Consider the following 25042-nt stretch of genomic DNA (forward strand, 5'->3'; position numbering starts at 1 on the left):
TAGCCTAACAGTGGAAATCTAGTAAGCTTGTAAGCATACAAGAAAGTAACAGGCAGTTTTCACTATAAGCCATACCATCAATCCTGTCTCTTCTCCACAGGAGGAAGAGCTGCCACAGATAATCTTAGGCAAGTCACTTTATTTATTTACCCTCCATTTACAAGACTCATATCTAAAAATAAAACATGGGTCACAGTTCCATAAGACATTAAATTCTATTTTTGAGCAGATCAAAAACATTGCAATGCAAATCAGTGAACTGGTGAAAAGATCATGAACGGGTATGTCCCACCAGACCTTATACCAGATCATGTGGTTGCTCTAACTTTGCACAGAAGCTGGTAACACGCGTCATATCACGTTCTATAGCTAACTCAACAGACATGGGATCACGTGCTTACATTTGTCCCATATTAAATTTGCAGTCCAAAGCTGAATAGGGATAATATAAAAGAACACGAAACCTCACCAAAGGCTATGTAATATTCGAGTTTATTAACACTTCAGAAAACCTTAAAGTTCTGTTCATCCACAGCAAGGCAGTAGCAGAGATAGTTTGTTTTAGATTTTCTTTCTAAAGAAAATCTACCTTCCATGTTTAGAATGGCAGTTCCATTGAACTTAACAGTTCGCTTATACTAGCGAAGTCATTTTCCTATATACTGTGAATGGCTATTCTAGCATCCACTAGATCATTGTTTCCCTCAAAGAAGTTACAGAAACTGAAGAAAACAGTGTACTCTTTGGAAGTTCATGCAAGCTGATGCAAATTCTTAAACTATAAACTTAATTTTGTGTAAACATAGTTCAGATATGACAAAATCAAACATTTTAAAATAGTGGTTTGTTTTGTTTTCAAAAGTGGGAAGAACTGCAACCAATGTATCTGGCCCCTCTGGCTTTCTTCTACAAAAGGAATATATCCAGGTACCCCAGATTTGATTTGTCTATGTCTATATATGTCTCATTAGACTATACATTACGTACAACAGCTAGTATGTGTAAAGGAGTATTCCTACAGTGAAAATCCATTTGTATCAACAACATAAGGCAAACTAATTTTCAGGATCTAAACAGATTTCTGGTGATTTGAATACTGCTAACAGAAAAAAAAAAGTGTCTGTTTATCTTCAGATTATACTCAGATTTATCCAAGCATTTGAGGACACAGAAGAGATTGCTAAGAGTCATATACTTTACATGACATAGAATAGCTCTGGACATCTTTGGTAAGCGACTTTAGCCTCACTAGCAATACCACCCTTAAGAGAGATTAAGAGATGCAATTTAACTTAAAAACAAAAATGACCACAAAACAAAAAAGCTTGTCTTCCTTAGGTTCTATTGAATGATTAATAATTATGCTAGTGAACCACAAAAGTCTGAGCAAGTTCAACTCGTACTCATTTCAGTCGTCAGACTCAGGAGAGTTCAAGCCTTACTATTCAGTATTTCAAAGATTAATTAGTTGTTTAGAAACCCAGCTAAACAGCAAGACTTTTTTTTTCCCCCTCAAATCCCGCATCTGTAATAGAGCATCTGGCAGTTAAGCACACACAATGTAAAAATGATGACAATAGAATGCTAATCGCCAGCGCAAGCCATAAGGGAGAAAACGTTTACAGAGTTATTCACGCTCTGGGTCCCCTGACTTCAGTCAGCTATGTGCTTACAGAGATCAGATTAACTGGAGACATTTTTATTTTGTCTATTTGATGCAAATAAAGTCTTGTGCTGTTAGAAGATTTCGTTTCCAGCTTACACAGATATAGAAGGACGCTTACTAGAGGCCAGATCACTAGGGATACTGACGTATTTGTTTTGAGACTCTAGCAATCAACTCTAAACAAGATCCTAAGCAAGTCAAAGTCTAGAGAAAACAAATCTTTGTTTAAACCAGAGACTCTCCAAGAGCAAAACTGCTATGAGAGTCTTCTGTGCTGGGCCAGGTGGTAGACCGCATAGGACTGTCTCTGAATACTTGCGCAGCAATTATCAGCCTCCCTGGAAATTATGATTCCTTTCACACACGCTCCCAATTATTGCCAGGTCTCCTCTCTGCCCTCTGAATGTCACTCCCCTCACTAATTAAATCACAGGCCTGAACTCATCTCTCCTAGGGCTTACGCTGCTCCTGCAGCACAATATTCCCAGTCACTTGAACCTGGAGAAGTACTCACTATTACGGTAGGAAAAAAATAAACAAACAAAAAAACAGGACACTTTTCTTCCCCTAAAATCCCATACACATATACATGGCTGGACACAGAGAGTCCCTTCAGTGCCTTCAGACTCCTCCATTCCCCCCATGCCTTCCTCATGATCCCCTCAGTCCCCCCACGCTGGTCCTACAAAGCAATCCCCATCCTCTCCTGGGCCCCCACATTCACCCACCTCCACCCCAGCCCCACAGACACCCACCCCATCCTCTCCCAAGCCCCCACGTTCACCCACCTCCACCCCAGCCCCACAGACACCCACCCCATCCTCTCCCAAGCCCCCACGTTCACCCACCTCCACCCCAGCCCCACAGACACCCACCCCATCCTCTCCCAAGCCCCCACGTTCACCCACCTCCACCCCAGCCCCACAGACACCCACCCCATCCTCTCCCAAGCCCCCACGTTCACCCACCTCCACCCCAGCCCCACAGACACCCACCCCATCCTCTCCCAAGCCCCCACGCTCACCCACCTCCACCCCAGCCCCACAGACACCCACCCCATCCTCTCCCAAGCCCCCACGCTCACCCACCTCCACCCCAGCCCCACAGACCTCCCACCCCAGTCCCACTGAGCACCCCCCACGCCCTCTCAGGCCCCCGGACTGCCACCGCCACCCCCGTCCCCCTGACACCCCTCTCCTCTCCTGGACGCCTCGGCCGTCCCACCCCCTCCCGGGCCCCCACAACCAGCGCCAGGCCAGGCTCGCAGACCCCGGCCCCGCCTGCGCCCCCACCCGCAGCGCTGCCGCCGCGACCCCCGCCCGGCGGCTGCCACCCGGCCGCGGCCCCCCCACCCCGCCCGGGGCCTGGAGCGGCCCCAGCCCGCACTCACCGATCAGCCGGCGCACCTCCTCCTCGCTCAGGTAGAGGCTGAGGCTGGGACCGGGCCCAGCGGGGGGCCAGTGCGGGGGGCCCGCGGCGTGCGGGCCGGAGCTGGGGCTGGCCTGGCCCGCGGCGCCGGCGGGCAGCAGGAGCAGCAGCAGCGGCGGCAGGAGGCGGAGGAGATGGCGGTGCGGGCCCCGCACCCGGCGCGGCGGCCGCCGCTGCCCCGCGCCCGCCTCCGCCGGCGCTAAAGGGGGCCGGCCCCGCCGCCGCCGCCCCCCGCCCCGCCGCTCCGGCACCATCGCTCTGCGGCGAGGGGGCCCCCCCCGCCCCCAGCCCCGCCGACCCCTCACACGCCGCGGCGGCCCCCAGTCCCCGCCCCACCGCTCATGACTCCGCGCCCGCGGCGGCCGCTCGCGCCGCTTCCTCCGCGGCAGGACCCGCCCCGCGCCCCCCCCCGCGGCCCGCAGGCGGCGGCGGCGGCGGCGGCGGCGGCGGCGGCGGCGGCGGCGGCGGCGGCGGCGGCGGCGCCCACCCCTCCCCCACGCGGCACTCAGCCGACGATGGCGCGCAGGCGCACAGCCCTGCCCTCCCCGCGCCCCGCCCCCGGCCCCGCCCCCCGGGGCCGCCGGCCGCGGCGCTGGCAGCGGCCGTTTCGCGCCCGCCTCGGGGCGGGGCCGGCGCCGCCCTCCCGCGCTTCCCGGGGCCGCCACTTCAGAGCGGGCGGCGGGGGAGCTGCCTGGCCAGGCCGGCACCCTGCCCTGCCCGCGGGGCAGCGGGGCCGAGCCAGCAGCCGCCTGGCTCCGGCTGCTCAGTGGGCCGAGGGGCCGTGTGGCCCGCGCTGCCCGCGCCTGGGCCGAGGAGGCCTTCTCAGCCTCCTCCCTTAACTGCTGAGCGGTCCTGGCCCGCTGAACAGCTTTGAAACCCGTAGCGAATCCGTTTCTGTTCCTGTGCCAACCCCCATGGTTGATAAATCAAGGATCTTCATGTCCAGTGTCTGCTTTGGGCGATTTCTAAGGCCTTGCGGAGAGGGTTCTGGTTTCGTGCTTTCTGGATGGTTCTCGTTCCATCCGGGCTGCTTTAATTTTTGGAAGCGCCTCTGCTTCCTTTGTGCTTCATCAGCAATACCACTTCTCAGCTTCTCTCCAGCATAATCTGATGGCCGCATTGTCCTTACCTGACACATGTCTAAATTTACCCAAATGCTAACAGAGACATTCGAGCATCAGGTTACATCACCCCCATATGTCAGGATGAAATCATGCATAGGTACATGTGTGGGAAGGGGGCAAATACTTGTGGGGAGGGCAGCTTGTGTGACTAGAATGCTGCAACGGATGGATACAGGCTCTTTAGGAAGGACAGGCCAGGAAGGAGAGCAGGGGGAGTCGCCCTTTATGTGAGGGAGCAGCTGGAATGTATGGAGCTCTGCCTAGGGGTGGGTGATGGGCTGACTGAGAGCTTATGGGTGAGGATGAAGGGGCAGGCCAGTATGGGTAACGCTGTTGTGGTTGTTTGCTATGGGCCGCCTGATCAGGAAGAAGATGAGGCCTTCTACAGACAGCTGGAAGTAGCCCCATGTTCGCAAGCCCTGGTCCTCATGGGGGACTTTAAGCACCCCAATATCTGCTGGAGGGACAACACAGCAGGGCACAAGCAATCCAGGAGGTTCCTGAGGAGCATCAATGACAACTTCCTGGCAGAGGTGACAGAGGAGCCAACGAGGAGAGGTGCTCTGCTGTACGTCATACTTATGAAGAAGGAAGGGCTGGTTGGGGATGTGAGGGTCGGGAGCAGCCGTGGCTGCAGTGACCAGGAGATGGTGGAGTTGAGGATCCTGAGAAGAGGGAGCAGGGCAAACAGCAGGATCACGACCCTGGACTTCAGGGGAGCAGACTTTGGCCTCTTGAGGGACCTGCTTGGAAGACCGTGGGATAAGGCCCTAGAGGGAGGAGGAGTCCAAGAAAGCTGGTTGATCTTCAAGGATCACCTCTTCCAAGCTCACGAGCAGCCCATCCGAGTGAGCAGGAAGTCAAGCCAAGGGGGCAGGAGAGCTGCGTGCATGAACAAGGAGCTCCTGGCAAAACTCAAACAGAAGAAGGACGTATGCAGAAGGTGGAAGCAGGGACAGGTAACCTGGGAGGAATATAGGGACATTGTCCAAGCATGCAGGGCAGGGGCTAGGAAGGCCAAAGCCCATCTGGAGTTGAATCTGGTCAGGGATGTCAAGGACAACAAGAAAGGCTTCTTTCCATACATCAGCAGCAAAAGAAAGGCTAGGGGAAATGTGGGCCCGCTGCGGGCCCTGGTGGCCAAGGGCACAGAAAAGGCTGAGGTCCTGCATGCCGCCGTTGCCTCAGTCTTCACTGATAAGACTGACCCTTAGCAATCCCAGGCCCTGGAGACCAGGGAGGAAGTCTGGAGAAAGGAAGACTTGCCTTTGGAGGGGGATCGGGACGGGAATCACTTAAGCAAACTGGACATACGCACGTCCCTGGGCCCTGATGGGATACACCCATGGGAGTGCTGAGGGAGCTGGCCGATGCCATTGCAAGGGTGCTCTCAATCATCTTTGAAATGTCATGGAGATCAAGAGAGGTGGCTGAGGGCTGTAAGGAGGAAAATGTCACTGCAGCCTTCAAAAAGGGCAAGGAGGAGAACCCAGGTCAGCCTCCCCTTGATACTTGGAAAGGTGATGGAAGAGCTAATCCTGGAAGCCATCTCCAGGCACATAAAAGACAAGAAGAGGATGAGGAGTAGTCAGCATGGATTCATCAAGGGGAAATCAAGCTTATTTAAGCTGATAGCCTTCTATGATGCAATGGCTGACTGGGTAGATGAAGGGAGAGCAGTGGATGATGTCTCCCTTGATTTCAGGAAGGCTTTTGATGCTGCCCCTGATACCATCCTCAAGGACAAGCTGAGGAAGCATGGGATATATGAGTGGACGGTGAAACAGACTGAAAATTGGCTGAATGGCAGAATTCAGGGGGTTGGGATCAGCAGCACAAGCCCCAAACACACGTAGGCCGAAAGGGCCTGCCTTGAAACACCACTGAAATACATGAGAAGTGCCCAGACGGGGAGGGCAGGGCAGATCTCAAGTGGTCTGCAGCGGCATTGCCTGGGGCAGCCTGCTTGTGCGGGGGCCTGGCCCATCTCCTGGGAACGACGGGGCAGGGCACGATGAAACGGGCAGGGTGCTGGGGGCTCCGGCCTGCCTGCCGCGGCTTGGCCTTGTCTCCAGGAGCTCTCGGCTCCCTGGGCTGCTCCAGCAGTGGCTGCGCTACGCGGACCTCAGGCAGCACCTGGGTGTTTTCCTGCCGGCAAGTCCAAGCAGTGTGGGGCATCGGGTGGCCGTGGCCCTCCGCGAGGCCCACACCCACCTCGGCCTCCTGGCCATAGGAGGAGGCCTGGCCAAGAGGCAGAGGACCCTCCTGGCCCTGCCAAGGCTGTCGGGACCACACTGGCTCTTCTCCCTCCCTCCAAGCACCCTTGGCCCAAGGCCTTGGCGGTGCCCTACCCCAAGCGCCCGGGCACCCTCCCGCCTGCCTTAACGCGCCTGGTGGCCTTCTACGGTGACATGACTGGCTCGGTCCAAGAGGCAAGAGCGGCGTGTGTCGTTCCTCTCCACTTCAGGAAGGCTTTTGTCACTGCTCCTGTGCCATGCGCAGAGGCAAGACACGGAGGTGGATTGGAAACCAGCTGAAGGGCAGAGCTCAGAGGGTTGGGATGAGTGGCGCCAAGTCTAGTTGGAGGCCTGTAGCTCGCAGTGTCCCCCCGGGGTCACTACTGGCTCCAGTCCTGATCAGCTTCTTCGTCAAGCAGCTGCATGATGCGACCGAGCGCACCCTCGGCAAGTTTGCTGGTGCGACACAACTGGGCGGAGGGGCTGATGCAGCAGAGGGCTGCGCTGTCGTTCAGAGGGAGCTCGACAGGCTGGAGAAAGGGGCAGAGAGGAACCTCCGGCAGTTCACTGAAGGGAAGGGCCAAGCCTTCGCCCGGGGGGGAAGAATAACCCCCCGCACCAGTACATGCTGGGCCCGACCTGCTGGAAAGCAGCTTGGCCGCGAAGGAGCTGGCAGTGCTGCTGGACAGCAAGTTGACCCTGAGGCAGCAAGGGGCCCTTGTGGCCAAGGCGGCCAACGGTCTCCTGGGCTGCATTAGGCAGAGCAGAGCCTTGCCAGCAGGTCCAGGGAGTTGATGCTTCAACTCTCCTCAGCCCTGCTGAGGCCACCCCTGGAGTAGTGGGTGCAGTTGTGGCCTGCGCGCTACAAGACAGCTATGGAGCGAGTGCAGCAAAGGGCTGCTAAGATGCTGAAGGGCCTGGAGCATGTCTCGTGTGAGGCAAGGCTGGGAGCTGGGCCTGTGGAGCGCGGAGAAGACAAGACGCCTGGGGGGACTCTTATCACTGCATGTAACTATCTGAAGGGAGGGTGTCAAGAAGATGGCGCCAGACTCTTCTCAGTGGTGCCCAGTGACGGCACAGGAGGCAGTGGGCACATGATGAACCACCAGCACTTCCTCTGAAAGATAAGAAAAACCCTTTTTACTCAGCGCCAGTAGCACCACCATCTTGAGATCCTTGGCTTTCCTGGGGCTCGCTGCGCTGCCCTGCAGCACCCTAGCAAGGGGCGAGTTTGTGGTTGCTCCTTTTGCACGGTGTGCTACCAGGCCCTGCACCGGCGGGGGCTGCGGGACCTCTCGCGGGATCGGCCCGTTGCTCCGCGTCTTCCCCCGGAGTAATCCCAGCTCTGCGGGAGTCGTCCCCGTTGCTGGTGCTCGGTGCTCCCCGAGAGGGCCTGCTCGATGCCTGGCCTGCGGGACGGGCTGCGGTGGCTCTCTCGGGCAGGGGAAGGCTGCGTGTGCCTGCTGCGCCGCCTTCTGCTGCTGCGCCTCCGTGGCTGCTGGTGCCATGCTTGGCGCCGTGCCGGGGGCAGGCTGTGTGCGGCAGGAGCAGAGCTGGCTGGCTGGTGGGCAGAGCTCTCGGAGGTTTCGCCACGAGAAGGTGTTGGTGCAGGAGCCCGTGGAGAGCTGGCGTAGGAGGGCCCCGGAGCGTCCTCCTGCCCAGGCGCCTGGTGGCCCCCCGACGTGGAGGCATGCTGGTGCCCGCCTGCAGAAGCTGCCTCCTGTCTCCTGGGGCCAGTGCTGCGGGACCTGCGCCGCAGTCGGCCCCTGCCTTGGGGTCTTTGCCAAGGGCCAGCATGAGCAGTCGCCCGGGCCCTGCGCCGTCGCCGCCTGCTCCTTGCTGGCGAGTGGTCCTCCCTCCTCGTGTGCTGAAGGCGCCTGTGGCCATGATGGTCGTGCCTGGGGGACCTGCTTCGGGCCCTCTCGGGGGCCCCAGCGTGGCCACTGTCACTGCTGGAGGGGCTGCGGTGCCGCCTCCTTGCCGCCCAGCGGGAAGCAACTCTGCCTGCTGGCCGGCCGGCGGACGAGCTGCTCTCGGAGCAGCCGGTGCGGTACTCCTGGTAGTCGTCGTCGGCTCGCACCGTGTGGAGGACGGAGTGGAAAGGCCGCTGGCAGAGCGGGCACTCGGCTCTGGTGGCCGACCACTGCCGGATGCAGCCAAAGCAGAAGCTGTGCATGCAGAAGGTGACGTAGGCGGCGTTGTCCACTGGCTCCAGGCAGATGGGGCACAGCAGGTCTTCCGAGGGGTCGGGCGGCATTGCCTGCTGCCCGTGGCTCGAGCTGTTGCCAGGGGCAAAGCCGCCGTCGCCTGGAAGGTCTTCTGCTGAGGACATCATGTGCTACAGAGGAAAGAGAGCTAGAGCTTGTGACGTGTCCTCGAGACGAAGGGAGGAGAAAGCAGAAAAGCGGTGCAAGTGGAGAGGCACAGAGCTGCGCAGTCTTCTTCTGGGCTGCAAGGAAGCAGCAGGAGCCCTGTTCGCATGTCAGCCAAAAGGATCCCCCTCAAAACAGCCCCCTGTGGCCCTGGCTTTCCCCAGGAACGCTTCCCCTCGAGGAGGGCCGGTCCCAGGGGAAAGGCCGTCCTGACCCAGCGAGGGCAAGGAAGGCCGCGGCAAAGGGACTGGGTGGGCTACAGGCTGCGCGGTGGGGGCACTTCTTCTCCCCCATGCTCACCCTCAAGTGCTGCACCGAGGCAGTCCCAAGCAGTGCCCGCACCCCCCGCTGCCTTGCAGCAGCCCAGCTCACCTGCACTCCTCTGGGCCTGCACAACAGGGAAGAGCCCGTGCACCTTCCGGGCTGCCCAAGGCACCGGCACCCTCTGGGTGCCCCCGGCCGCGGCACCGCAGCCCTGCCGGCTCCACAGCCCCCGAGTCAGCCAAGCAGAGCTGCTGCTGGCCACCAAGCAAAGCCCCCGAGGCCAAGGCGTCGCCCTGCCGCGCCCTGGACGCCTGGCGGGCCACCCAGCGGGAAGCTTGGGGCCAAGTGAGGCCGTCCCCACTGGGCGGCTGCCTCAGAGCACTGATGTCACAGCAGTCCCAGGAAGTCTCTGCTGACGTCACAGGGCTCTCGCGGCCACAGCCAGAAGACGCCCAGCCTGCGGGAGCAGCCCGCTGCTTGCACTGGAAAGTCCATTGCACAGCAGGCTTCAGCCGTGGGGGTTTGCCGGGCCTCTTTCTGCGTGGCGCTCTTGCTGCTTGCGACTGGGCCGGGCTTGCCGTTGGCGGGACTGGCGGTCGGCGGCTGGACGTTGGGTGCCAATCTCAGGCGTGCTGCGGCCTTGCTCCTCCTGTCCTCTTTGGGCAGAGGTCAAGCCGCACGCTGCCAAGCCTCAGGGTAGTCAAATGCCGCCAGAGTCGTGCTGCTGAACTGGACCCCTTTTTCTTCCAGACAGCAACCTTGCCCGCTTTCCTGGAGCAGGAAAATACATGTGCTGCCTTGAGGACTTCTTTCTGTGTGTGGGAGGGAGGGGATGTCTTTGAAAGAAGTGGCACGGGGCCAGAGCCTGGCGATTTTGGGGGCTCCTTCTCCTTGGTACAGGTTAGGGGACATTTCAGCAGACTGCCCAGAGGCAAAAGCATGGGGCCTGAGCGAGTAACGCACGAGTGCTGGGAGAACTGGCCGCTATCATTGCGAGGCCACTGCCGACCATCTTTGAGAGGTTGTGGTGATGCGGGCAGGCCCCTGAGGACTGGCAGGCAGCTGTCTTGAAGAAGGGCAGCAAGAGGGTGCAGGGAGGGAAGGACATGTGAGGGCCTTGTGTGCGCTCGCAGCTCTTCAGGGCCCAGAGCAGCCTCCCCTGGGGCCTGCCGCACAGCCTGCCCGTGGGTCCCAGAGCCCATTTCCACTCAGGCTGTGGCCTTCAGCGCTGCCCTGAGCTGTGCGGCAGGAGGGCTGGGCTCCAGCTCCGCCACTGCCATGCCCATGCCTGGCGGTGGGCCCCGCTGATCCTGGCCCACACCTCCAGACTCCCTTCCTGGCTTGACCTTGCTCCTGCCTCATCCCCTGGCACCTGCCTGGCCGTCCTGCACCTGGTCCTGACCCGCACCTGCAGGCTCCCTTCCCAGCTTGGCCTGGGCCCAGCCTCAGCCCCCCAAGCACACCTGATGACCTGTCCTCTCCGTAGATGCTGTCATGAGGCCTGGCTCTGCCCTGCTCACTTTGCTCGCGTGCTGTGGGACGCGGCCTGGCTGGCGAGGCCGCTGCCCTGCCGGCAGCTGTTATTGCCCTCGGCTGCCGACTGCCCGTCCCCAGGGAAGGGGCGGCCCTCGCTGCACCCCGACGCTGCACACCAGTCAGGCTCAGCTCGATGACAGGGCAGGCGATGAAGCAAACCATCGTGCGGGGCAGTTGCAAACACAGGAAGGAGCAGAAGGTGTTTGGGAGTAGTCGGCACGGCTTTAGGAAGGGGAAATGAGGCGGGAGCATGCCGAGAGCCTTCTGCAATGAGATGCATGGCTTGGTGGAGGAGGGGAGAGCAGTGGGTGTTGCTTGCCTGGACTTTAGGAAGGCTTTTGGTGCCTGTCTGCCCTAACGTCGCCCTAGACAACGCAAGGAAGTCCAGGTTAGGGAACTGGACAGGGAGGTGGAGCGAAAGGCAGCTGAACTGCGGGGCTCAGAGGCTTGTGATCAGCAGCACAGAGGCCATCTGGAGGGCAGTGGCGAACGGAGGAGCCCAGGGGAGGACAGTGGGGCCAAGGCTGTCGCTCACCTTCATTACCGCCCTGGAGGATGGGACAGAGGGCAAGGCTGCAGCAAGCGTGCAGATGAGAGCAAAGAGGCAGGAGGGCTTGAGGCAGGGGCTGGCTGGGCCGCCCTTGGGCAGGCCCTCGACAGGCTGGAGAAAGGGGGTGCCGGGAAGCTCCTGAAGCGGAGCGCTGGGAATTGCCAAGTGCTGCCGCTGGGGAGGAAGAGCGGGAGAGGCTGGGGGCCACCCAGCTGGAAAGCAGCTTTGCCGCCAAGGAGCTGGGGCTCCTGGTGGACACCAAGGTGAGCAGGAGGCAGCAGCGTGCGCTGGCAGCATGCTGGGCAGCATGCTGGGCAGCATTTGAAGCAGCATTGCCAGCAGGTGGAGGGAAGTGAGTGCAGCAAAGAGAGGCAGCAAACAGACGCAGCCGTTTGCACAGCAGTTCGTGCAGAAGGGCGCCAGAAGGCAAAGAAGGCACCTCCATTTTCCACAGTGGCGTGTCCTTCCCCAGGCATGGTCATGACACGCCACAGAGCACATTCCCCAGTGGCTGTTGGAGGTGCTGCATCAGCTGTGTCTGAGGCTTCAACCCAGAAGCCTGGGAGGGGAAAGCCTCCGGGAGGAGGAGTAGACGAGTTTTCCAAGTTAACAACTGGCTGTGCCTCTGGTGTTGGCAGCAGGGTTTTGGCTTCTGTGACCATGGGACCCTGTCTGAAGATCAACAGCTGATGGGGAGAGATGGGATCCACCTTACCAAGTGGGGCACGCGCATCTTTGCCAACAGATTGGCCAGCCTGGTAAGGAAGGCTTCAAAGTAGGAAAGAAGGGGCAAGGGGAGTGGTATAGAGACAGGGTAGTCAGTAAAACACCGCTCAAGTCAGGATGCCTCCAGCGGGTGCATGCAGCCAGGGGAGGCAGCATGCAACATGGCTCTGGAGGATCCTCTTGCACCTCTCCTGGGAAGCTGACATGCTTGACTGGCTCTCTGAAACGCCTGTACACCAATGCGCACAGCATGGGGAATAAGCAGGAAGAGTTAGAGATCTGTGTGCGGTCGCAGGGCCATGATCTCATTGCAGTTACAGAGAGCTGGTGGGATAGCTCACATGACTGGAATGCTGTCATGGATGGCTACGTGCTTGTTAGGAGAGGCCGGCCAGGAAGGCGAGGTGGTGGAGTTGCTCTTTATGTGAGGGAGCAACTAGAATGTGTGGAGCTCTGCCTCGGGGTGGATGAAGAGCAAGTGGAGAGCCTATGGGTAAGGATTAAAGGGCGGGCTAACATGGGCGACACTGTTGTGGGGGTTTACTACAGGCCACCTGACCAGGAGGAAGTCATCGATGAGGCCTTCTACAGACAGCTGGAAGTAACCTCACAATCACAGGCCCTGGTTCTCATGGGGGACTTCAACCACCCTGACCTCTGCTGGGAAGACAGCACAGCTAGGCACAAACAGTCAAAGAGGTTCCTGCAGAGCATTGATGATAATTTCTTGACCCAGGTGGTGGAGACGCCAACGAGGAGAGGTGCAATGCTAGACCTTGTACTAACAAACAAAGAAGGTCTAGTTGGAGAGGTGAAGCTTGGGGGGCAGCCTTGGCTGCAGTGACCGTGAGATGGTGGAGTTGAGGATCCTACGAGGAGGGAGCAGGGCAATGAGTAGGATTGCAAGGCTGGACTTGAGGAGAGCTAACGTTGGCCTCTTGAGGGACCTCAAGAGGGGAATCTCATGGGGTAGGGCCCTAGAAGGAAGAGGGTCCAAGAAAGCCGGTTACTATTCAAGCATCACCTCCTCCAGGCTCAAGATGGGTGCATCCCTCTGAGGAAGAAGTCCAGCAAAGCGGGCAGGAGACCTGCGTGGCTGAGCAAGGAACTCCTGGCCAAACTCCAACAGAAGAAGGAAGTGTACCGAATGTGGCAAAGGGGACAGGCCACTTGGGAGGAATACAGGGACGTTGTCAGAGTGTGCAGGGATGCGACGAGGAAGGCTAAGGCCCATTTGGAATGAAATCTGGCAAGGGAGGACAAGGACAACAAGAAGGACTTCTTCAAATACATCAATAGCAAAAGGAAGCCTAGGGAAAATGTGGGCCCACTGGTGAATGGGGCGGGTGCCCTGATAACAAAGGATATAGAGAAGGCAGAGTTATTGAATGCTGCCTTTGCCTTAGTCTTCACTGCTAAGGCCAGTGCTGAGGAATTCCAGACTCTGGGGACAAGAGAGAAAGGTTGCAGAAAGGCAGACTCTCCCTTGGTGGAGGAGGATCAGGTTAGAGATCTTTTGTCCAAACTTGACACCCACAAATCCATGCGCCCCGACGGGATGCACCCACGAGTGCTGGGAGAGCCGGCGGATGTTATCGCTAGGCCACTCTCCATCATCTTGGAAAAGTCATGGCAATCAGGAGAGGTGCCTGAGGACTGGAAGAAAGCCAATGTCACCGCAGTCTTCCAAAAGGGCCAGAAGGAGGAGCCAGGAAACTCCAGGCCTGTCAGCCTCAGCTCCCCCCCCCGGAAAGGTGATGGAACAACTCCTCCTGGAGGTCCTCACTAAGCATGTGGAGGACGAGAAGGTGATCAGGAGTAGTCAGCATGGATTCACCAAAGGGAAATCATGCTTGGCCAATCGGATAGCCTTCTGTGATGGGATGACTGGCTGGGTAGGTGAGGGCAGAGCAGTGGATGTTGTCTACCTGGACTTGAGCAAGGCTTTGGACACTGTCTCCCATCACATCCTCGTAAGTAAACTCAGGAAGCGTGGGTTAGAAGAGTGGATGGTGAGGTGGCTTGAGAACTGGCTGGATGGCCGAGCTCAGAGGGTTGTGGTCAGTGGCGCAGAGTCTAGTTGGAGGCCTGTAGTGAGTGGTGTCCCCCAGGGGTCAGTGCTGGCTCCAGTCTTGTTCAACATATTCATCACTGACCTGGAGGAAGGGACAGAGTGCACCCTCAGCAAGTTAGCTGATGATCCTAAACTGGGGGGAGTGGCTGACACACCAGAAGACTGTGCTGCCATTCCGAGGGACCTGGACAGGCTGGAGAGTTGGGCGGAGAGGAACTTGATGAAGTTCAACAAAGGCAAGGGTAGGCTCCTGCACCTCGGGAGGAGTAATCCCAGGCAGCAGGACAGGCTGGGGGTTGACCTGCTGGAAAGCAGCTCTGCAGAGAAGGACCTGGGAGTGCTGGTGGACAACAAGTGAAGCATGAGGCAGCAATGTGCCCCTGTGGCCAAGAAGGCCAATGGTCTCCTGGGGTGCCTTAGGCAGAGTGTTGCCAGCTGGTGGAGGGAGGTGATCCTGCCCCTCTCCTCAGCCCTGGCGAGGCCTCACCTGGAGTCCTGTGTCCAGTTCTGGGCTCCCCAGCCCAAGAGAGACATGGCCCTACTGCAGAGAGTCCAGCGGAGGGCTCCAAAGAGGATGAGGGGACCGGAGCATCTCTCCTCGGAAGAAAGGCTGCGAGAGCTGGGCCTGTGTAGCCTGGAGAAGAGAAGGCTGAGAGGTGATCTGATCAACGTGTGTAAGTATGTGAAGGGGGAGTGTCGAGAGGATGAGGCCAGTCTCTTCTCTGTGGTGCCCAGCAACAGGACAAGAGGCAATGGGCACAAACTGAACCACAGGCAGTTCCACCTAAACCTGAGAAAAAAACGTGTTTCCTGTGAGGGTGACAGAGCATTGGAACAGGTTGCCCAGAGAGGTAGTGGAGTCTCCTTCGCTGGAGTTATTCAAAACCCGTCCGGATGCGACCCTGGGAAAGATGCTCTGGAGGACCCTGCTTGAGCAGGGAGGTTGGACTAGATGATCTCCAGAGGTCCCTTCCAACCTCAACCATTCTGTGATTCTGTATACCAAAGTTATTATTTAATTTAGCATTTTTTTAATCTAGCTTTTCACTTGCATCTTGTGCTTACACTTTAATCGCTAACAAGTATTTCATTTCACTACAGCAAAGGAGACTGACCTACAAAAATGGCTATTTCTGTCCTGGCCGATTAATTGATCCCTATAATGACTGTAAAGTAAAAATGAAATTGTAAACATGTCTACTCTTCTGTTATATTATGAAATGCTAGCAGCAGCACTGCATGATACAGCTGATACACTTTGAAAGAATGCAATAATAATCCAAAAAAAATGAAGTGATGAAAACAACATTATATTTCATTATGAAAGTTTGAATCTGCAACATAAACATTCCTGACCTTATCCTTAAATGCTGTTCTGTGCAGAATTTCCAGTGTAATTCTTTCTGCTGGAATTTGGAGCAAAACCACATTTCAAGATGTCCACTTTTCCCCTGAAACACAAACTCTTTATTTTGATCAGCTCTATCAGTGAATGTTGTTATTCTTAATTCAGATCTGACCTGAATGCCCTGAGGCAGCACTGTAAGCATCTGTTCAGTCACCCAGGCAGGAACAGAACAGCTGCTTCCATTATCACCTTCCTATCTGCCTTCAGACCTGGCTGCTTTTCAGCTTCACTTGACTCCCCAATGTGCAGTAACAGCTTAATTCTTAACAAATTCATCACTGGTAGCTGCCTGCTTGACCAGCCTTTTCAGCAGATGTGTCACTATATTCATTTATGACCACTAAATCAGTTAACAGCTTTGCCTTATTTGCTCCCCGCTGACCTGCCAGGAAGAATTTCATAGCTACATAGGACACCATAACAGGAGGACATTGTGATATTTTAGTGTTCAGGAGGCTAATTGGCCAGTGAGGGTTTTTAATCGGAAAGTCCTTCACCCCATAACCATAACAGTGGAAAGTGTATAGGAAGTTCTGCTCTTATAATTGCTACAGTGAAAAAGGGCTTACTCACATACCTCCCCACAACAAACATCACCTACTTAGCAGCATAAGGCATAGAAAAAACAAAATAGAAAATTGAAAATGGCGTTAAAAATCTTATGCAAGCTTTTACTTGAGTGGATTTAGACCAGCCTGAGCAACACTGGTAACTGGTGCACTCGGAGCACATAGCCAGTCTGTAAAAGAGCCTTGGATATCACAAGTTCCCCATAGACAATTTCCTCAGCCTCTAAACCCAGAATCTGGGTGTGTGTATTTATTTTTCAATTCAGACATAGTCTAAAGAAGACATTTCAGACACTAGGAATTTTCTAATGGACCTCACTAGCGTCTCATAGGCAGACAGGCAACTTGCATGTCTGAAGTGATCAAAAAAAAAAAAAAGAGGTTCATCTTTCTACTTAGATTTCATAAAGTTCATTATAAAAATCATCCCAACAGCATTTGCAAAACTAATGCACTAAATGAGCCTGAATTTGCACCAAGCTGTTTTTAGAAATTCAGATAATACAAAATCAGCCTGTTTCAGCAACATCTTTATCTATTATCTTAAAATGAAGTATCTGTTGACAGTAGCAATGATGAGCCATCGTTCAGGTTGCTGAGAGTAAAAGACTGTTACTACACTGATAGTATATTAGTAATAGTATATTAGTTACTCACTAACAGTGTTTTGCTCAAAGATAAGTAGTGAAGTGTTATCTCTTGCAGTTTTGCTATTTTCTCAGGCAGAGTCACCAGAGCAACAGCTTCATACAGGATCATACCCCTCACCTAGGTTTCAACAACACACACCTTGATATGCTTACCCAGTTAACAAGTGAAATTTTGAGAGGCTTCTCTTGTGGAGTTACCAGGCAGCTAAAATGCTGACATGTTGCCACAGCCACCTGAAAATATCTGATGCAGACCAGCTCAACCATCAGTTGTTATCTCCAGGATATGAGGCAGGATCAGCTTTGCTCTGGGGACAGTAGCTGGTGCCACATTCTGAAATCAGAGTCAATAGATGTGTTTACCGCTTTGAAAGAACCCAGTTTTAGTTGTTGTCTTTTTGGTCATCCCTGCCTTTGACATTGCTAACATGGTGGAGGAGACAGAAGAATCTGTCTTGTAGCATCAGACTGGCGCTGTTTAGCCTGCCTTAAAATGCTGTGGCCCAGTCAGTGTCCCTGCAATATCATGGACCTCTTACACAGCTGTTAACCAGCACAACAACCATTGCTAGAGCCTTGGTTTTGTGGGGGGGGTTCTTTGGCGGGGAGGGGAGTCCTACAAGAAAAAAAAATAATATTCAGCAGAAAGAACTATGCTAGATTATTTTACTGCATTTCTCTTTACCAAGCATGTTACTTGCCTCCTGTAACTCACAGACTAATTTTAAAGAAAGATCACCAAAACCACACAAACGAAATGCAAAAAATCCCACATTCCTATGACACATATGCCTGCCTGCACACAGACACTTTCAGGCCCAAAGTCACTGCTGGTGTATATTTTCTAATATATCCATGAAGTCTAGATATCACAGTAAGTGCAGGTTGAATGCCTACTGAGCCCTGATACTGAAGTTATAATTAAAATTCTGTCTACTAAACTTGAAAGAATAATTGGTGGTATTAGAGAGAAGTCAAAAGAAAGTTTCTTAGATGTCAAGCAACATATCATTTCAAAAAATATAACTCACAGGCCAGCTCAAATGCTTAAGATCTGTTGATTTTTTTGAGAATTTTTGGCAGGATCAAGTTCATGATCTTCTTTCAAAACCATTCTAGGTAAAAGTGTATTGCAAGAGGATACACAGTCTCTTCATGGGAAGCTGCTAGAAATTGCTGTGAATTCACAACATGTATGAAAAAGTTTCGCTTGGCTAGGCAGGAGTATGTAGTATGTGTTATTACTAATGCTCTGAGTACAAGAGTATCAGCATTCACCACCATTATGTCTTGAGAGGCATAGAGGAGCTGGGACTCATTTCTGGATGTAAAACAAATTTGCAGAAGCAAAGAGCTCACAATTAATAGCACTGATGAGAATTTGCTATGCTATGGCTTCATGTAAGACATGAAATATAGGGATATTTATGTGGGTGTTGGAAAATAGGAGAAATAAGACTGGTAACCACTGCTCCATGTCCAGACTAGCTTACACACACTGCTATGATAAAGGTGCCTTTTCCCACTTCCTCTTTATGATTGCAAATGACAGTGTAACATTCCCTATAATGGACAATTGGTCCCTTTATGTAGACACAGGAATGGGGTACCTCTGCCTCTTTCAATCAGTCTTCTGACATTTTTGTCTTTAGTTTCTCTTCTTTATGAATATCCATTGATCTGAGCACTTGGATGGTTTCCAGCAAAACTGCACATTGTTACATGGCCCAAGGAGCTATGTATATGACCTAGTATATGACCAGGAGATGACCCCGCCCAGATGGTTCATTTCTTCAGTTCTATACCTCACTAAAATGACAGCACTTTGGTTACACGGTGCCCTGCTGGGTCCAGATTTGGGACAGACTTAGAAGATAACATACAGCATTGTGAAATACCAGTATGAAATCTCATGCTACACGGCCTTGAGTGTCTCTGATTCAGTTGCTGACCTAGCAGACATCTGCATACCTCTGTTGACTAGGGTGGTTTAGGCACAGGCCTCCAGAAAGAGTTCATCAGATCCCCTCTCAGCCTTCTCTTCTCCAGGCTACACAGGCCCAGCTCTCGCAGCCTTTCTTCCGAGGAGAGATACTCCGGTCCCCTCATCCTCTTTGGAGCCCTCCGCTGGACTCTCTGCAGTAGGGCCATGTCTCTCTTGGGCTGGGGAGCCCAGAACTGGACACAGGACTCCAGGTGAGGCCTCGCCAGGGCTGAGGAGAGGGGCAGGATCACCTCCCTCCACCAGCTGGCAACACTCTGCCTAAGGCACCCCAGGAGACCATTGGCCTTCTTGGCCACAGGGGCACATTGCTGCCTCATGCTTCACTTGTTGTCCACCAGCACTCCCAGGTCCTTCTCTGCAGAGCTGCTTTCCAGCAGGTCAACCCCCAGCCTGTCCTGCTGCCTGGGATTACTCCTCCCGAGGTGCAGGAGCCTGCCCTTGCCTTTGTTGAACTTCATCAAGTTCCTCTCCGCCCAGCTCTCCAGCCTGTCCAGGTCCCTCGGAATGGCAGCACAGTCTTCTGGTGTGTCAGCCACTCCCCCCAGTTTAGGATCATCAGCAAACTTGCTGAGGGTGCACTCTGTCCCTTCCTCCAGGTCAGTGATGAATACGTTGAACAAGACTGGAGCCAGCACTGACCCCTGGGGGACACCGCTCGCTACAGGCCTCCAACTAGACTCTGTGCCACTGACCACAACCCTCTGAGCTCGGCCATCCAGCCAGTTCTCAACCCACCTCACCGTCCACTCGTCCAACCCGCACTTCCTGAGTTTACTTACGAGGATGTGATGGGAGACAGTGTCCAAAGCCTTGCTCAAGTCCAGGGAGACAACATCCACTGCTCTGCCCTCACCTACCCAGCCAGTCATCCCATCACAGAAGGCTATCCGATTGGCCAAGCATGATTTCCCTTTGGTGAATCCATGCTGACTACTCCTGATCACCTTCTTGTTCTCCACATGCTTAGTGAGGACCTCCAGGCGGAGCTGTTCCATCACCTTTCCGGGGGGGGGGGGGGGGGGGGGCGGGGTGAGATGAGGCTGACAGGCCTGGAGTTTCCTGGCTCCTCCTTCTGGCCCTTTTGGAAGACTGCGGTGACATTGGCTTTCTTCCAGTCCTCAGGCACCTCTCCTGATTGCCATGACCTTTCCAAGATGATGGAGAGTGGCCTAGCGATAACATCCGCCAGCTCTCCCAGCACTCGTGGGTGCATCCCGTCGGGGCGCATGGATTTGTGGGTGTCAAGTTTGGACAAAAGATCTCTAACCTGATCCTCCTCCACCAAGGGAGAGTCTGCCTTTCTGCAGCCTTCCTCTCTTGTCCCCAGGGTCTGGAATTCCTCAGCACTGGCCTTAGCAGTGAAGACTGAGGCAAAGGCGGCATTCAGGAACTCTGCCTTCTCTATATCCTTTGTTATCAGGGCACCCGCCCCATTCACCAGTGGGCCCACATTTTCCCTAGGCTTCCTTTTGCTATTGATGTATTTGAAGAAGTCCTTCTTGTTGTCCTTGTCCTCCCTTGCCAGATTTCATTCCAAATGGGCCTTAGCCTTCCTCGTCGCATCCCTGCACACTCTGACAACGTCCCTGTATTCCTCCCAAGTGGCCTGTCCCCTTTGCCACATTCGGTACACTTCCTTCTTCTGTTGGAGTTTGGCCAGGAGTTCCTTGCTCAGCCACGCAGGTCTCCTGCCCGCTTTGCTGGACTTCTTCCTCAGAGGGATGCACCCATCTTGAGTCTGGAGGAGGTGATGCTTGAATAGTAACCGGCTTTCTTGGACCCTCTTCCTTCTAGGGCCCTACCCCATGAGATTCCCCTCTTGAGGTCCCTCAAGAGGCCAACGTTAGCTCTCCTCAAGTCCAGCCTTGCAATCCTACTCATTGCCCTGCTCCCTCCTCGTAGGATCCTCAACTCCACCATCTCACGGTCACTGCAGCCAAAGCCACCCCCCAAGCTTCACCTCTCCAACTAGACCTCCTTTGTTTGTTAGTACAAGGTCTAGCATTGCACCTCTCCTCGTTGGCGTCTCCACCACCTGGGTCAAGAAATTATCATCAATGCTCTGCAGGAACCTCTTTGACTGTTTGTGCCTAGCTGTGCTGTCTTCCCAGCAGAGGTCAGGGTGGTTGAAGTCCCCCATGAGAACCAGGGCCTGTGATTGTGAGGCTACTTCCAGCTGTCTGTAGAAGGCCTCATCGACGACTTCCTCCTGGTCAGGTGGCCTGTAGTAAACCCCCACAACAGTGTCGCCCATGTTAGCCTGCCCTTTAATCCTTGCCCATAGGCTCTCCACTTGCTCTTCATCCACCCCGAGGCAGAGCTCCACACATTCTAGTTGCTCCCTCACATAAAGAGCAACTCCACCACCTCGCCTTCCTGGCCGGCCTCTCCTAACAAGCACGTAGCCATCCATGACAGCATTCCAGTCATGTGAGCTATCCCACCAGCTCTCTGTAACTGCAATGAGATCATGGCCCTGCGACCGCACACAGATCTCTAACTCTTCCTGCTTATTCCCCATGCTGTGCGCATTGGTATACAGGCGTTTCAGAGAGCCAGTCAAGCATGTCAGCTTCCCAGGAGAGGTGCAAGAGGATCCTCCAGAGCCATGTTGCATGCTGCCTCCCCTGGCTGCATGCACCCGCTGGAGGCATCCTGACTTGAGCGGTGTTTTACTGACTACCCTGTCTCTATACCACTCCCCTTGCCCCTTCTTTCCTACTTTGAAGCCTTCCTTACCAGGCTGGCCAATCTGTTGGCAAAGATGCGCGTGCCCCACTTGGTAAGGTGGATCCCATCTCTCCCCATCAGCTGTTGATCTTCAGACAGGGTCCCATGGTCACAGAAGCCAAAACCCTGCTGCCAACACCAGAGGCACAGCCAGTTGTTAACTTGGAAAACTCGTCTACTCCTCCTCCCGGAGGCTTTCCCCTCCCAGGCTTCTGGGTTGAAGCCTCAGACACAGCTGATGCAGCACCTCCAACAGCCACTGGGGAATGTGCTCTGTGGCGTGTCATGACCATGCCTGGGGAAGGACACGCCACTGTGGAAAATGGAGGTGCCTTCTTTGCCTTCTGGCGCCCTTCTGCACGAACTGCTGTGCAAACGGCTGCGTCTGTTTGCTGCCTCTCTTTGCTGCACTCACTTCCCTCCACCTGCTGGCAATGCTGCTTCAAATGCTGCCCAGCATGCTGCCCAGCATGCTGCCAGCGCACGCTGCTGCCTCCTGCTCACCTTGGTGTCCACCAGGAGCCCCAGCTCCTTGGCGGCAAAGCTGCTTTCCAGCTGGGTGGCCCCCAGCCTCTCCCGCTCTTCCTCCCCAGCGGCAGCACTTGGCAATTCCCAGCGCTCCGCTTCAGGAGCTTCCCGGCACCCCCTTTCTCCAGCCTGTCGAGGGCCTGCCCAAGGGCGGCCCAGCCAGCCCCTGCCTCAAGCCCTCCTGCCTCTTTGCTCTCATCTGCACGCTTGCTGCAGCCTTGCCCTCTGTCCCATCCTCCAGGGCGGTAATGAAGGTGAGCGACAGCCTTGGCCCCACTGTCCTCCCCTGGGCTCCTCCGTTCGCCACTGCCCTCCAGATGGCCTCTGTGCTGCTGATCACAAGCCTCTGAGCCCCGCAGTTCAGCTGCCTTTCGCTCCACCTCCCTGTCCAGTTCCCTAACCTGGACTTCCTTGCGTTGTCTAGGGCGACGTTAGGGCAGACAGGCACCAAAAGCCTTCCTAAAGTCCAGGCAAGCAACACCCACTGCTCTCCCCTCCTCCACCAAGCCATGCATCTCATTGCAGAAGGCTCTCGGCATGCTCCCGCCTCATTTCCCCTTCCTAAAGCCGTGCCGACTACTCCCAAACACCTTCTGCTCCTTCCTGTGTTTGCAACTGCCCCGCACGATGGTTTGCTTCATCGCCTGCCCTGTCATCGAGCTGAGCCTGACTGGTGTGCAGCGTCGGGGTGCAGCGAGGGCCGCCCCTTCCCTGGGGACGGGCAGTCGGCAGCCGAGGGCAATAACAGCTGCCGGCAGGGCAGCGGCCTCGCCAGCCAGGCCGCGTCCCACAGCACGCGAGCAAAGTGAGCAGGGCAGAGCCAGGCCTCATGACAGCATCTACGGAGAGGACAGGTCATCAGGTGTGCTTGGGGGGCTGAGGCTGGGCCCAGGCCAAGCTGGGAAGGGAGCCTGCAGGTGCGGGTCAGGACCAGGTGCAGGACGGCCAGGCAGGTGCCAGGGGATGAGGCAGGAGCAAGGTCAAGCCAGGAAGGGAGTCTGGAGGTGTGGGCCAGGATCAGCGGGGCCCACCGCCAGGCATGGGCATGGCAGTGGCGGAGCTGGAGCCCAGCCCTCCTGCCGCACAGCTCAGGGCAGCGCTGAAGGCCACAGCCTGAGTGGAAATGGGCTCTGGGACCCACGGGCAGGCTGTGCGGCAGGCCCCAGGGGAGGCTGCTCTGGGCCCTGAAGAGCTGCGAGCGCACACAAGGCCCTCACATGTCCTTCCCTCCCTGCACCCTCTTGCTGCCCTTCTTCAAGACAGCTGCCTGCCAGTCCTCAGGGGCCTGCCCGCATCACCACAACCTCTCAAAGATGGTCGGCAGTGGCCTCGCAATGATAGCGGCCAGTTCTCCCAGCACTCGTGCGTTACTCGCTCAGGCCCCATGCTTTTGCCTCTGGGCAGTCTGCTGAAATGTCCCCTAACCTGTACCAAGGAGAAGGAGCCCCCAAAATCGCCAGGCTCTGGCCCCGTGCCACTTCTTTCAAAGACATCCCCTCCCTCCCACACACAGAAAGAAGTCCTCAAGGCAGCACATGTATTTTCCTGCTCCAGGAAAGCGGGCAAGGTTGCTGTCTGGAAGAAAAAGGGGTCCAGTTCAGCAGCACGACTCTGGCGGCATTTGACTACCCTGAGGCTTGGCAGCGTGCGGCTTGACCTCTGCCCAAAGAGGACAGGAGGAGCAAGGCCGCAGCACGCCTGAGATTGGCACCCAACGTCCAGCCGCCGACCGCCAGTCCCGCCAACGGCAAGCCCGGCCCAGTCGCAAGCAGCAAGAGCGCCACGCAGAAAGAGGCCCGGCAAACCCCCACGGCTGAAGCCTGCTGTGCAATGGACTTTCCAGTGCAAGCAGCGGGCTGCTCCCGCAGGCTGGGCGTCTTCTGGCTGTGGCCGCGAGAGCCCTGTGACGTCAGCAGAGACTTCCTGGGACTGCTGTGACATCAGTGCTCTGAGGCAGCCGCCCAGTGGGGACGGCCTCACTTGGCCCCAAGCTTCCCGCTGGGTGGCCCGCCAGGCGTCCAGGGCGCGGCAGGGCGACGCCTTGGCCTCGGGGGCTTTGCTTGGTGGCCAGCAGCAGCTCTGCTTGGCTGACTCGGGGGCTGTGGAGCCGGCAGGGCTGCGGTGCCGCGGCCGGGGGCACCCAGAGGGTGCCGGTGCCTTGGGCAGCCCAGAAGGTGCACGGGCTCTTCCCTGTTGTGCAGGCCCAGAGGAGTGCAGGTGAGCTGGGCTGCTGCAAGGCAGCGGGGGGTGCGGGCACTGCTTGGGACTGCCTCGGTGCAGCACTTGAGGGTGAGCATGGGGGAGAAGAAGTGCCCCCACCGCGCAGCCTGTAGCCCACCCAGTCCCTTTGCCGCGGCCTTCCTTGCCCTCGCTGGGTCAGGACGGCCTTTCCCCTGGGACCGGCCCTCCTCGAGGGGAAGCGTTCCTGGGGAAAGCCAGGGCCACAGGGGGCTGTTTTGAGGGGGATCCTTTTGGCTGACATGCGAACAGGGCTCCTGCTGCTTCCTTGCAGCCCAGAAGAAGACTGCGCAGCTCTGTGCCTCTCCACTTGCACCGCTTTTCTGCTTTCTCCTCCCTTCGTCTCGAGGACACGTCACAAGCTCTAGCTCTCTTTCCTCTGTAGCACATGATGTCCTCAGCAGAAGACCTTCCAGGCGACGGCGGCTTTGCCCCTGGCAACAGCTCGAGCCACGGGCAGCAGGCAATGCCGCCCGACCCCTCGGAAGACCTGCTGTGCCCCATCTGCCTGGAGCCAGTGGACAACGCCGCCTACGTCAGCCTCTGCATGCACAGCTTCTGCTTTGGCTGCATCCGGCAGTGGTCGGCCACCAGAGCCGAGTGCCCGCTCTGCCAGCGGCCTTTCCACTCCGTCCTCCACACGGTGCGAGCCGACGACGACTACCAGGAGTACCGCACCGGCTGCTCTGAGAGCAGCTCGTCCGCCGGCCGGCCAGCAGGCAGAGTTGCTTCCCGCTGGGCATCAAGGAGGCGGCACCGCAGCCCCTCCAGCAGTGACAGTGGCCACGCTGGGGCCCCCGAGAGGGCCCGAAGCAGGTCCCCCAGGCACGACCATCATGCCCACAGCCGCCTTCAGCACACGAGGAGGGAGGACCACTCGCCAGCAAGGAGCAGGCGGCGACGGCACAGGGCCCGGGCGACTGCTCATGCTGGCCCT

The 25042-nt window shown here is 56.3% G+C and overlaps 1 protein-coding gene across 2 annotated transcripts in view; it reads right to left on the reverse strand.

The window, feature by feature from the left end:
* RYK (receptor like tyrosine kinase) overlaps window positions 1-3348 on the reverse strand; it is a 63966-nt gene extending 60618 nt beyond the window's left edge. For both annotated transcript variants that reach the window (XM_068954215.1, XM_068954214.1), the window contains exon 1: window positions 3057-3348. In XM_068954215.1, coding sequence (XP_068810316.1) covers window positions 3057-3348 — 292 coding nt within the window. The remainder of the gene's footprint in view (window positions 1-3056) is intronic.
* Between the last annotated feature and the right edge of the window lie 21694 nt (window positions 3349-25042).

The sequence above is a fragment of the Struthio camelus genome, chromosome 9, assembly GCF_040807025.1.
Source record: "Struthio camelus isolate bStrCam1 chromosome 9, bStrCam1.hap1, whole genome shotgun sequence".
NCBI classification, from domain to species: domain Eukaryota; kingdom Metazoa; phylum Chordata; class Aves; order Struthioniformes; family Struthionidae; genus Struthio; species Struthio camelus.